This window comes from Paroedura picta, chromosome 13 (assembly GCF_049243985.1).
Source record: "Paroedura picta isolate Pp20150507F chromosome 13, Ppicta_v3.0, whole genome shotgun sequence".
Lineage (NCBI taxonomy): Eukaryota > Metazoa > Chordata > Lepidosauria > Squamata > Gekkonidae > Paroedura > Paroedura picta.
In genome coordinates this window covers 21,554,024-21,566,434 of record NC_135381.1, presented here as the reverse complement: position 1 = coordinate 21,566,434, position 12,411 = coordinate 21,554,024, and the positions used below count along the sequence as shown (strand labels likewise).

Here is a 12,411-nt window from a genome sequence, read left to right as displayed (position 1 = left end):
AGAAGGGGAAACTTGCAGGCAAACATCCTCTGTTCCCTTTAGACTGAAGGGACTAATTAACAGGGAAGGACAGCTTCTGTTCTAAAGGTTGAGGCTGTCTCCCCTTGCAGAAAAATAGCAGGAGATTAAAAACAGAAGAGAGCTGTTTTTTTTATATCCCACTTTTTACTACCTGAAGGAGTCCCAAATGGCTTAGTCCCTTTCCTGTCCTCTCCTCACAACAGACACCCTGTGAGGCAAGTGGGTAATGTAAGGAGTTCATAGTCTGACAAAGAGTGCTTGCACTCGAAAGCTCACGCCCTGAATAAATCTTTGTTGGTCTTAATAGTGCTACTGGATATAAAAATCAACCATTCTTCTAGCTCATGTCCCATGTCATTTAAACAGATAATACTGGTGATCCCCTGAACGTATCTTCCCTGTGGCCTGTCAACTTTTGAGTTACATGTTGCAGATGTCTCCCAAGATTCTCTCCTCTAATATGAAGATGTCAGCACAAACAAGTTGAAAGTCCTGTCCCTTTATTAGAGGCAAAACCAAAAAAGGAAACAGAAACCCAATGTGAACAGAAGTCAGGAACCCAAAAGTTGAGCTGCAAAACAATGTTAAAAATAACTACAAATATTTATTAAACAAAGTGCACTGGCACACATGGAAATGCACCCTTGATGTGGCATTAGGCAAAAGGCTGAGAGTGGTGGCCTCAGATAATATATATTTTAGAAGGTGGGCTCCAAATCAGATACTTTAGAAACACTAGTTGGAGCTACACCTAACAGATTTTTTCTTTGCCACTCAGGAAGCCTTTAGATTTGATCTTGTACAAAAGAGCATTCTACACAATAATTTAACCATTGAGAAAGACCCCTTGGGGGTCTATTCTGTCATGTGCAGTTAGATGTTTGTTGTTTTTACTTTGTTTTTTATACATTGTATCAGTGCACTTTGTTTAATAAATATCTTTATCCATTGTTGTTCCTCCTAATATTTGTGAAACAGCCTGGGGGTGGAACAGTCCAGGGTGTCCGAGTTGGAATAAAGCCAATCAGAGTGCAGCCCTGATTGGTCCTGCCCCTACAACTCCCGCACTCCTTCCCTGGATGCTAGCCACTTTGCTGTCAGATGCCTGAGAGAGACACACACAGAGACAGAGAGCCCTGCCAAACCGCAAACGACTCCTGATTACCTGCTATGGCTCTAGCTGTGAGGGAGAGAGAGAGAGAGAAACTGCAGAGCCCCAAACTTCAAAAGAGCCCCAAACTGCAAACCAGCCTTGATTTCCAGCTACTAACGAGCCCTCCTACGGCTCCTGCAAAAGAGAGAGATGTGCCTGCCAGTGTCCCCTGGGTCCTAGCACCCTTTGCATTCCTAGTTGCAGTGGGCTTTCTTGCTATTGTAATGATTTTTAATATTGCATTGCACTGGGTTCCTGACCTTTATTAGATGCTTCATGGACTTTACCAGGTGATGTTCGTCACCTTACTGCCATGAAAAACATAACCAGACTATTTTTGCAGATTAAGCCTCTCTTCAAATGGAATGACACATTTAGCTTCAGGCTATTGGCAACCCTACTTTAATAAGGCATAGCAATTTCCTACAATGTAAGGATTCTAATTTGAGCATAGATGGAGTATGATTTGTTTTAGTCCTATTGCTTAAATGAGGTGCATCTATCAGTTTATATTTTCTGTCTGCACATCAGAGAAGCATCCCCCTGCTAGTAGGATGGTCTCTCCTCTCTTCTTAAATTAGCATCATTATTGCTAGTTAGTTTTTTCTAGATACAGCAGAAGAAAAACAGACTATCTTGAAAATTAGCATTTCATGCATATGTATACACAAGTGTATTTTTATCTTACATAGTCTGTTATTAAATGTTTTAGTTAAACATGGAAAATATTTATTTAATAAACGGTTCCAACTCCAGTACCTGTGTTCTTATTCTATCTTAATATTTATGAAATTTCTGATTCCACCCATAGAACTCTGCCACATCCCTGGGAGAGAAATTAGAGGAGAAAAGAGGGAATACTAGAAGAGCTCAGATAGAAGCCACTCAGAATAATACAAATCTCACATACAAAAATACCCCTTGGTTTCCTGCTCCTAATACTGATCTCGTCCAGAAATTACTAAGAAAATGTCCCCAAATGCCCTTGCAGTCTGCTAGCCAATTGTGAACCTTCAAAAAAGATTGGTTAATTTACAGCTAATTCTTTAATCTCTTCAGTTTGCTCTTCTGGATGGGCTTTATACTTTCCCATTTAGATTGAATTAACCTCTTAGCTACTTGTGTAAATCGGTAAAAAACTCCGTGTTGCTTCTTTTCTAACAATGCTTACATGAGAGTGGCAAGAATAGAACAATATGATTTAAAAGCAAAATCTGTTTCCCGCACCATAGCAATTGTGGGTGATACTGCAACACTAGATCAGTTTGACACAACCAAGAAAACATGATTTTTGCTGTGCAGTTTAAAAATGTAAGAGCCCTGCTGTATCAGACTAATGGACCTTCAAGTCCAGTATCCTGTCTCATACAGTGGCCAATCAGATACCTTGGAGAGCCCACAAACAGGGAATTGGGGCCAAGATCTTCCCCAATATTGCTTCTTAGCAATGCTACTCAGATATCTGCTGTGACAGGATTAACTTCTACTTATATATTCCTACTTTTATGATGGTCAGTTCTTAGTCTGATGAAGAGTGCTTGCACTCAACAGCTCACGCCTTGAACAAATCTTTGTTGGTCTTAAAGGTGCTACTGGACTCTGATTTTATTGGAGTAGAGATGTAAGCTTTATTTAGAATCATAGAGTTGGAAGGGGCCACACAGGTCATCTAGTCCAACCCCCTGCTCAACACAGGATTTATTAATGTAAACAATTGTAACTACCAAAACTAGAGTTCAGGAACAGCTTTAAGATCAACAAAGTTTTATTCAAGGTATGAGCTTTTGTGTGCCAGTACACTTCCTCGGGTACAGTAATGGGATGGGAGTAATTAGCTCAGACCTATAGATGCAGTGAGAGGACAAAATAATGTACAGCATAACGAAATTGCCCAGGTTCCAGAGATACATAGGAAAAGATAGCAATTAGGACTTGTTTGCATTCATCAGAGACTGAATTGCATGGGGAACATTTGGCCACAATACAAAATACAAATATCTACATCTACATAAAGAGAATTATGGGCAAGCAGATAGTCAATTTCTGGCACCAATTAGCTGAGATATTGCCCTTTTGCCTGCTGCAGGGTAGTCAACCTGTAGTCCTCCAGATGTCCATGGAGTACAATCCCCATGAGCCCCTGCCAGCGGGGAATTGTAGTCCATGAACATCTGGAGGACCACAGGTTGACTACCCCTGGTCTAGGGGCTTCATATTCTTTGCCAGCCTTTGCAGTGGCTCCTTTAATGGGAACCTAGCGCCATAACAATTAGCGTCAGCAAAAGCCTCTCGTCTTACACAAGGCACAGCTACCTGCACTCTCGGTGATTAGCAGGTAATCGCGTCGGTCTTGATGACATGAAGCGCTTCAGCTGCGGCTCTCTGCGTAGCACAAATCTTTTAAAGACACAGCAGCAAGCTTGGGGCGCTGGCAGGTTTAGCGGCTTCCCGTCCCTTGATTGTCAGCCTTACATTCGCATTTCACAGAAAATGGGCGTGTATGTCGGGGTCTGCTTTCAGGGTCCCCCCCTGGTCCCTTCCCCAAAGAGTGGGCAGGCAGGGGGGCCTGGCGGCAGAAGAGTTTCCCCTCCCGGAGCCAATGGGAGGCGGGGAAAGTTTGCAGGGAGCCAGTCACGGCAGCGGTCCGAGTGGGCCAATCAGCGCGGCGCGGGTTCTTCTTGTACTGCGGTACGCTCTGCTGTTCGGAGAAGAAGCCTTTAGGAGCGGTCGGTGTCGCTGCTGCTGATCCGGGCGTTTGGTGGGTCGCGGAGTCGAAAACGCAAGTCGGCTCCTGGCAGAGCGGCTGGGAATGCGCGCCAGGGACAGGCGGTAGAGGCGGCGGGATGGCCGGCGGGGGAGCAGCTTTGCGCCTTTGCGCGCTGCTCTCGGTCGCGGTTCTGCTGGGCGCCCGGGCGGAGTTCGCTTGCCAGCGCGTCCGCGCCGCCTTCCAAGCGGTCCAACCCGGTGCGAAGTGGATGCCGGAGAGCCCGGGCGCAGGTGAGCAGCTGTAGTCGAGGGCCTTGTCTCCTGGTTGGCTTTCTCAGGGTAGATTTATTAAGTGCTGCAAACGGAGCTTTTTCTAGGGTGGCGAAGAGTTCTGTGGGAGCCGCAAGTCGGCCGGCATTACTACTTTAATCGGCGCTTCTCATTGATACAGTGCAATACTGTTCCGGTGCTCGTTCTCTTTCATGCTGTGGCACAGTAGAAACCTTTACAAAGGCCGGTCCGGTGCGCTTTACCGCCGACTCGGGCAACGAAGCAAGGTAGCGCTTGCTCTTTGAAACTGTTGACGCCGGCTTGCAAGTTTCATGTTCCCCGGGCTCGAACCGCTGTGAGTGGCGTTATCCCTTTTAGTAAGGAAAGACACGCTCTGCTGAACACAAGCTAACCCCGGGCATGGTTTCTGGAACTCACTAAAGCTCTGTGAGCCGGCTGAAAGTCCCGTTATGTGGTTTTTAGTCTACTTAAAGACCTAAAAAAGGTGCACAGGCTCGTTCTCGGGTCTGTTTTGTCCAATATTTTGTTTCCAGTAGCTTCCTGCCGGAGTATTTTCAGGTAGTAGGCTGTGGTTCCTTACTTAAGTGGTAATCTGTTCCTATGCCTGGAGGTTCTACTTGGCTGCTGTGGTTTATGGACACTGACTGGCTCAGTGGATTTCCCTGAGCTGGTGAAGAGCAGGTTTCCCCTGTGTGTGTGGGGTGTATTGTGCAGCAAAGGGGTTGTGTGTGTTTGGTGTAGAAATACTGGGAAGCTGCAGATCTCTCTGGGTGTTGAGTGCTGGGTATGGGGGATGCCTTGAAAGCCAACTGGGACATCCCCTTTGAGAATGGGAGGGGCTGCCATGTGCCTAGATCACACAATTCATTTGTAGGAGGGACCTCCATAAAGAGTATGAAAGCTATGTATACTTAATGAAGAACCCAAATAAAAGTTTCTGATCTGTGATTTCCAAAATATTTATTTGGAAAAATTTAGCTTGGATCTTCTATCCTATATGCCAGGGGTAGTCAAACTGTGGCCCTCCAGATGTCCATGGAGTACAATTCCCATGAGCCCCTGCCAGCAGGCAGGGGCTCATGGGAATTGTAGTCCATGGACATCTGGAGGGCCACAGTTTGACTACCCCTGCTATATGCTATAGCCTTGTGTGGCCCTTTCTTCTGCCTCTGTTTTTCTCATATTGTCTAATATCCTTGTGCTGACATTTAATCTCCTATTTCAAAACTGCTCTTTGGGCTACCATCTTTCAACACTTGTCACTCTTGAAGGTTCAGCATGGCTGTAGATGGAGCTTCTGCAGTTGCTTCACTCTGTGTAGAAAGCGAGAATGCTAGTGCTTCTTTCTTAAGGGGTATCTAGAAAGGGCCCTGGCAGTTCCCCTTTTGCAGCAGTACTGGGCATTGGGAAGGCAGACATGTTTCTGTGAAAAGAAGGGCAGGTTGCATGCCTCCCAGCCCTCTTTCCTTGCTCTGGACGCACTTCCCTGTGTCACAAGGTCCCCCACAGGTAAAATAAGCAGGCCCCTCAGCTGCTTCTCCGGCATGTGGCTGTCCTTGTCACTAGGGGGCAGTGGTCTTTGCACTCCTCTCTTATTGTCCTTGGCTTCTGGGAGTAAGAAGGAGCAGTGTGGGCTGCCGGCCAAGATCTTTATCTAGCACCCCAGAAGTCTGGCCGGCTTGTCTTCAAAGGAACATTTCATACAATGCAGTGATCTCATGTTTTGTGTCCCGTAGGAGCTCAGTGGGAGTAAATCCCACTGAGTTCAATGGACCTGTTCTCAAAGCATAGCACTGGGGCTGTCAGAATTGCTGAGCATTCCCAAGGCACAGCTTGCATTGGGGTTTTCCAAAGAGCATGAAGGTGATAACGGCCTCACTCCTTTATCCGCAGCATGATCAGAAATACTACTGACGTGTTCAGGATTGTAAAATGACTTCACTTCATGCAGATTATTGAATGCTGCTGTTTTGCTTGTGCTGTGGTGTTGGGCTTGGATCTCAGACCCGAGTTCAAATTGCTACTCTTCCAATTGAGCCTTGCTATGGGCGCCTTTGGGTTAGACATGTATTGTCTGGGTATCCTGCCTCACAGGGTTGCTGTGACAACATATGGAAAAGGAGAATCATTTAACTTGTTCTGGGTCCCCACTGGGGAGAAAGGCAGGGTAAGCTATTGCTTTACTATGGTCCAACTTGGCCCATTGGACCTAGATACAAAATGTAAGAGGCCTGTAGAGTCAGGGTAGCTGTGTTGGTCTGCATTAGAACACTAGTAACACCTTAGAGACAAGGCATAAACACTCTAAAAAACTGGTACTCCCCAAATCTAAATGTAAATGAAGAGGCCTTGATCTCCTCTGTTGTATTCAGTACTTAAAATACCATAGCAGAGGCTGTTTTGTCTCTTTTTTCCCTATAAAATGACACTTTTCCTAATTTAGATTTCACCAATGGTATCTAGAAAACCTGGTAAAATTTCTGACTCTTGTTCTTGTATATCTGTTTGTGGATGCAGATAATTCCTTCGGCTGGGAGCACGGAAGGGGAATCTGTAAGAAGTTCCCCCCCCCATACTTCTCTGGAGGAAGGGAAGGGGATCTGCAGATTCTTTGAAATGGTAGGGGAATATTGTGTCATAATGGGGGTTTCTTTGATTTCTCAGGAGTCTGAACTCTGTAGGGGGAAGTAGTGTTTCCTGAAGCCTTCACTGTATATACAATTTATACCACACCACCATGGCATCTCGTCTTGGGAAGAGATCCGAGGCTTGTATATGCAGCTAAGGCAGCAAGGTGATAAATACTGCAGAAAAAGTGCTGAGGAGGCTCATCTGTATTGTAAGAGCTAAACAATGGGGGGGGGGGAGACATGGGACAATAACACTGCAGGCCAACGAGAGCTGCAAAACACATTGGTGTTGTCATTTAGTTTGTTCATTGCTTTGAACCTCCTTGCGTGTGTCTGAGGTTGTCGTGGCAGCCCTGTAATTTTCAGCTTTTAAAAGTGACCACTTGAGTCTTCGCACTTTAGATTGCAAAAGCAGACTTAAAAATGCACATCTAATTAGCTTTGAACTGAGCCCAAAATAAAAGCCTTAGTTAGTGTGATTACAATGCAGAGTCATGGGTGAGAGACAGCAGATGGTGCGGGGGCATAAGGGCGGGCAAGGGTAACTTTTCAGGGTGAAGGCCAGCAATTAACCTCACCCAGCACTTTCCCACTCATCGACCCTGGAGCCTTGAACATGGGAGCAGAATTGAGATGTCAGTAGCAGAAGGTTTGCGTGTCCTTGGGAGGGGCGGGCTTTGCCCAAACCTTTTCCCATTGCCTCCCTGTTGCCTATTGTGGGTAGATGCAAAGAACACTGGAGCTGCCCTTTTACAATGTTCCATGGCTCATTTGCAGTACAAGTTCCTTCTTTTCTTGCAGCCGCTCCAGAAAGGTCATCCTTTTCCTGGCCATTTCCTAGTGCATGCATTCCTGCTGTTCAAACCCAAGAGCATTCTGACTCGCAGCTTGTGTATTTCACGAAGAGGGTACAGTAGGAGTGGGGTGGCCCCCGTTGAGGATATCTTTGCAAGAATTTTGCCATTCAAACGCCCTTGCTGGGTGAGAATTTGGCAAACCTATTCTAGGAAGTGCCCCTCTTTGGCTCCATGCAGGCAGTTGTGCAAGAGCTTTGCCACCCTGGGGAGCGAAGTATAGTCTACTCCAGGCATAACAATCAATTGTAAAATTTGCACACAGTGAAGCCTTTATGATGGGCTGTCACAAATGTGTTCTTAATGCTCCACTGCAGACCTAATGGACCATTAGGAGGGTCCAAGCCTTTTGCTCTCACATTGCATGCCTGTGTAAGATACCTGCATAAAATATGTATAATCTTAGGAAGCTTAGGTAGGCAGTGTGGTGCCATAGATGCCATGCCGGGTTTGGATGACAGAGGCCCAAACTGAAATTCCTGCTGGACTACAAGCTTAGGGGGTTGCTGGGGTGGGGGAGTGGTTGAAAGGCCTCTGTTTGGAGAAGGCTGCATGTTCATAATCAGTTGGTATCACTGCCTTTTGTCGAAGGTTAATAGAGTCAATAGCGAAGTTGCCAGTCCTCAGATCAATATTTGGGAGCAGTCTGTGATGTGACAGTTCAGATTAGATTGTTTCTCTCTTCTTACTAGTAGTCCAGAGTGTCATGTCCAAAGAAAATGGGCACTCTGATCCTCTCTAATAGCTTGTTTCCCCTTCTGCCACCTGTATTCCAAAATGTGAGTTAATTCAGCTTATTTGCAGCCGAAGACCAGTGAAAGAAACAGCCCTGAATATGAATTTTGTCAAAATTCTGTCTGTGCTAGCTGAACGTATTACTTTAGGCATTTGAAGTTGCTCTATGAACATGTTGGTCTTTATACCGCGTAGTTGCTTTGGCTGCAGCCGACTGCCCCTCTAGAATTATTCCCCCCTAGCCAGTTAATCACTGGTAGTCCTGTTAATGGCTTGAAAGATGCAGCCAGTAGCTATAAAAGGTTACGCCTCTTGTCAGGTTACCTAGGATGATTGTTACTTACCATAGGTGAGCTAAGCAGGTGACTGTCAGAGGAAGACCAGGATAAAGGGTAGCCAACTTCCAAGACAATTTTGCTTGGCACCCAGATCTCTACCTGAGGAGTCAAGGCACTAGCAAGAGGCATAGCTGATGTCTATCATCATAGCTATCTGCTGAGTCTGAGGCAAGATGCTGGCAGAACCACTGGGCCTTGGCTTGCCCCAAACTTGCTGGCCAAGTATTAGCTTCATCTCTTCCCCCCCGCATTTTGTTTGTTGGCAGCATCTTTACTAGTAGATGTTGCAAATTTTCAGCACTCGGACCAAAAAAGTCCCAGGCCTAGTAGATAGTGATTTTCTGGTAGGTTAGCACTCCCTGAGGAAAAAGTGGTTGGTTTTTATACCCTGCTTTTCACTACCTGAAGAAGTCTCAAAGCAACTTACAGTTGGCTTCCCTTCCTCTCTCCACAACAGACACCCTGTGAGGTAGGTGGGGCTGAGAGAGCTCTTACAACTCACTAGCAGCAAGGTCACCCAGCTGGGTGCATGTGGAGGAGAAGTGGGGAATCAAACCCAGTTCTCCAGATTAGAGGCCTCTGCTCTTAAGCACTATACCACACTGGCAGAGTTGAGATGTCCGCAGCAGAAGGTTTGTGTGTCCTTGGGAGTGAGGGCTTTGCTAATAATTCTGTGGAAGTATAATGGCACGGGCACAGAGTAATACTGCTGTCTTACCCTGGTGCTCTGAAGTTGTATATTAGAAGCCTACCTGTACCTGCTGGAATGATCTTGATCAGAGGTGCCGATTTTGGGATTTGCTAGCTGTCCATATCTTTACCCTCCAATGTTCTTCTGTATTTGTGGAACGGCCTCAGGGGTGGAACGTGTCTGGCTGTCCAGGTTGGAATAGGGCCAATCAGGGTGCAGCCAGCAATGCTGGCTGATTGGCCCTTCCCCTACAACTCCTGCCTTCCCTCCTTAAACGCTAGCCGCATTCCTCTCAGATGTGCCAGAGACAGAGAGAGACACACAGACCGAACACAAGCCCTCATTCCCTCCTGCTGCAAGGGAGGCAGAGAGACACACTGAGAGAGCTGCCCTAAGCTGCTGACAGAGACACGGAGACAGCTGCCCCTGCTGCGATGGAAGAAGAGAGAGATAGACAGAGCTCCCCAAACTGCACACGAGTCCTCCTTCCTTCCTACAAACTGGCCCTAATTACCTGCTATGCCTTCTGCTGTGAGGCACATGTAGACACCCAGCAAGAGAGAGACAGAGATCTGCACCTCCTGGTGTCCTCTGGGTCCTAGCACCCATTGCATTCCTGCTTGCAATGGGCTTTTTTGCTAGTCAGAAAATAAGTGTGATCCCCCCATGACCATGGCAATACACTTCTTTTAATGGCCTCTCATTTTTGTGATAAAGGTTGATCTTCATGCGCCTCATGTACTTTGCACATGTCAGTTGGCTTGCAAAGCTGCTGGGAAGGTCTTTGAAGTGAGGTTTAAGTGAGCTCATACTGAGAATAGCAAATTGGTGGTACAAAGGAAAGCAGCGCTGGACACAGCGAGTTAATGTGCAACAGAGCAAAGATTTTTGCACACACAAAATAAAGTACCTCTTTGGCTCCTTGAAGACCTAATCCTTTGCCACAATTAAGGAAAGCAGACTGCAGGTAAAACAGTTGTTTTAATATCTAAACTTAGGTAGAGGTTATTAATGAACTGAGACAACAGAATTTCCCAAACTGTGACTTTAATTAATTGCGGTTGCTGTAGTTCCCCATGCCCTCTGCTTCAGCCTTGTTAGTCTTTCAGACCATCCTCTGCAGATGGTGCTTATCTTGATGAGCTGAACCATGGCTTTATTAGAATCTCAGATGTACAACCACGTGATCCATGGCAAAAATGTATGCATATAGTGAGCCTTAATTAGGTGCCTTACTTATTTGAAGGTACAAGCTGTTGAACGATGCAACTTCTCAGGCAGATCTGCAAGGTCAACTGGAATGAACTGGTTTTCAGTGGATTTGGGTATATGAAATTAATTAAGGTGCATGGAGCTTCTAGCCTTATCTGTGCGAATGGAGAAATAGCCAGATGAGCCTGGTGTGCTTGCTTTGACTTGATCAACTTGAACAGACTCTGGTGTGAAAGAAAAAAAGCCCTTTGCATTTAATAGGCCAAAGAGCCTCTTGTGGCGCAGAGTGGTAAGGCAGCCGCCTGAAAGCTTTGCCCATGAGGTTGGGAGTTCGATCCCAGCAGCCGGCTCAAGGTTGACTCAGCCTTCCATCCTTCCAAGGTCGGTAAAATGAGTACCCAGCTTGCTGCTGGGGGGTAAACGGTCATGACTGGGGAAGGCACTGGCAAACCACCCCGTATTGAGTCTGCCATGAAAACGCTAGAGGGCGTCACCCCAAGGGTCAGACATGACTCGGTGCTTGCACAGGGGATACCTTTACCTTTACCTTATTTAATAGGCCAAGAAAAAGTGGGTCTAGGAGTCCCATCTGTAGTTTATAAACTCTCTGCCCTCTTCTCTGCATAGCATGGAGCTATTAATTTTTTCTTAAAGGTACCTTATGGTAACCTTGTTCCCTAATCCCATCTCTTCAAGTAAGGGGTTCCGTTGGTGGGAACTGAGTTCCACACATGGTTAGAGGTACTCAATCCTCACAAGGTGGAACAATTTCCAGGACTCCTCTCTAGAGTGTGAAGTGTGTGTGTATGAATACATTTATATTCCTTCTACTCTAAAAGGGGTGTGTATAGAGCAGCCCCTCCATATGTTGGGTTGGACCAAAGTGGCCTTTTTGCTCAATCTTGCCTAGTTCTCCTCTTTCCGACCCCCTGCCTCGGCTTTTGTGCATGCAGGTCCTTTGATCCCCTGCAGAGCCTTTTAGGTTGTCAGAAGGGATGCTTCTTCTCTTTTTCACCCTGGTTTGGGGACCAATGTAATGTGGGAATGAGTTATAGGTGTGTGGGCTATGGGGTGTATGTTGCAGTGCTTAATATGACTGTTCTGCATGCCCATACCCCAGAATTCGCAGCAATTCTGCGAAGACTTCCAGGAATCCTGGGCATATGGTTTGCTGCCTCAGTACCCTCAGTCTGTATGTTTCGCACTACTTAGTGTGACTTGCCAGCTCTTTCTCTTCCCAGCAATGAAGGCCTCCCTATGAAGAGTTCTCTGACCCACTCACATGAGGAGTTGGCCAACCTAGTACCTTCTGCTCATGGCAGATGGGTCGGACATTGTATGTGCTGTGACCACTGCCCCTCCAGAAGTTGGCAATCCAAGGGGCTTGCTTTCCCAGTAATGGCATTTGTAAGAATGAGCTTTAAATTATAAGGACTTTTTTGGGCTGGGGATGGGACATAATTATTTGATGATTTTCATGCGTAGTTGTAAGTTTTCTGTGTGTTTCTCTGGCAGTGCTTTTATTTGCTAAACAATATAAGAAGTAAATGTAATGAAAGCAGTGACTGCCCGCTTTATCCCTCTTGGAACAGGCCCATCCTGGAGATCTTTGCCGAGTGAGTAATTACACTCGGATGATCATCTGCTTTCCAGCACTGACTACATAAATCTCTGTAATCAGGGAACTGTTGTTCTGGATAGTGTGTGTGTGGTGGGGGTGTCAGGCCTCCTCTTTATTGCTTTCTTGCCTCTTTCTCCCCCTTTTTATCTGCTGTGTTAG

General features: G+C 46.2%; 1 protein-coding gene across 7 annotated transcripts in view; it reads left to right on the top strand.

Annotated features, from left to right (window-relative positions):
* Window positions 1–3,862: 3,862 nt before the first annotated feature.
* The window catches only part of GPC3 (glypican 3), a 131,710-nt gene continuing 123,161 nt past the window's right edge, over window positions 3,863–12,411 (top strand). For 5 of the 7 annotated variants that reach the window (XR_013226247.1, XR_013226246.1, XM_077308276.1 and 2 more), the window contains exon 1: window positions 3,866–4,171. Coding sequence is in view for 5 of the 7 variants with exons in the window: in XM_077308276.1 (XP_077164391.1) it covers window positions 4,018–4,171 (154 nt within the window). In the remaining 2 variants the exon portion in view is untranslated. Of the gene's footprint in view, window positions 4,172–12,411 lie in introns of all 7 variants that reach the window. The other 2 variants (XM_077308275.1, XM_077308278.1) reach the window with 2 other exon arrangements.